Source organism: Procambarus clarkii, chromosome 32 (assembly GCF_040958095.1).
Source record: "Procambarus clarkii isolate CNS0578487 chromosome 32, FALCON_Pclarkii_2.0, whole genome shotgun sequence".
In the NCBI taxonomy this organism is placed as follows: domain Eukaryota; kingdom Metazoa; phylum Arthropoda; class Malacostraca; order Decapoda; family Cambaridae; genus Procambarus; species Procambarus clarkii.
Window position 1 is genome coordinate 43,428,397 of NC_091181.1, and position 1,457 is coordinate 43,429,853.

The following is a 1,457-nucleotide window of genomic DNA, read 5'->3' on the forward strand; positions in this document are numbered from 1 at the left end:
ACTACTAGCACCATGCGGTATTCAGCTACTAGCACCATGCAGGGTATCAGCTACTAGCAACATGGCGGGTATCAACTACTAGCACCATGCAGGTATCAGCTACTAGCAACATGCGGGTATCAACTACTAGCACCATGCGGGTATCAACTACTAGCACCATGCGGGTTATCAGACTACTAGCACCATGCGGGTATCAGCTACTAGCAACATGCGGTATCAGCTACTAGCACCATTGCGGTATCAAGCTTACTAGCAACATGCGGGTATCAGCTACTAGCAACCATGGCGGGTATCAACTACTTAGCACCATGCTGGTATCAACTACTAGCACCATGCGGGTATCAGCTACTAGCACCATGCGGGTATCAACTACTAGCACCATTGCGGGTATCAACTACTAGCACCATGCGGGTATCAACTACTAGCACCATGCGGGTATCAGCTACTAGCAACATGCAGGTATCAACTACTAGCAACATGCGGGTATCAACTACTAGCAACATGCGGGTATCAACTACTAGCACCATGCGGGTATCAACTACTAGCAACATGCAGGTATCAACTACTAGCACCATGCGGAGTATCAGCTACTAGCAACATGCAGGTATCAGCTACTAGCAACATGCGGGTATCAACTACTAGCACCATGCGGGTATCAACTACTAGCACCATGCGGGTATCAACTACTAGCACCATGCGGGTATCAACTACTAGCAACATGCGGGTATCAACTACTAGCAACATGCGGGTATCAACTACTAGCACCATGCGGGTATCAGCCACTACTAGCACCATGCGGGTATCAACTACTAGCACCATGCGGGTATCAACTACTAGCAACATGCGGGTATCAACTACTAGCAACATGCGGGTATCAACTACTAGCACCATGCGGGTATCAACTACTAGCACCATGCGGGTATCAACTACTAGCAACATGCGGGTATCAACTACTAGCAACATGCGGGTATCAACTACTAGCACCATGCGGGTATCAACTACTAGCACCATGCGGGTATCAACTACTACCACCATGCGGGTATCAGCTACTAGCACCATGCGGGTATCAACTACTAGCACCATGCGGGTATCAACTACTAGCACCATGCGGGTATCAGCTCTTACACCTAACCAGGCTCATTCATCACCCCCCCCCCACACATCAGCGTGTGGGGGGGGGGGGAAGAATGACCTGACAAAGGGTCTTCCGCTAAAGATTCCACCTCGTCGCCTGGGGTCCCGGGTCGATCCCGGTCAACTTCAAGAGGATTCAACCGTAATGGAAATTCAAAGTTATGCGCCTCTCTTTTTTTTTTTCCTTTCCTTGAGATCGTACGAGTTCGGAGTGTGTTGAGGGTGAAGGTTCCCGGCCCTCAGACCGGGCTCACCATAGCCCGTGCTACCTGGAACTTGTTCCGAGTAGATGAATCTATAACAACAACCTCTGAACGGTCCCT

The 1,457-nt window shown here is 49.9% G+C and overlaps 1 protein-coding gene across 1 annotated transcript in view; it reads left to right on the top strand.

Annotated features, from left to right (window-relative positions):
- The window catches only part of LOC138370560 (mucin-4-like), a 10,272-nt gene extending 10,019 nt beyond the window's left edge, over positions 1-253 (top strand). The window contains exon 4 of the mRNA XM_069334947.1: positions 173-253. Within this exon, the coding sequence (XP_069191048.1) occupies positions 173-253 (81 nt within the window). The remainder of the gene's footprint in view (positions 1-172) is intronic.
- The last annotated feature ends 1,204 nt before the right edge of the window (positions 254-1,457 follow it).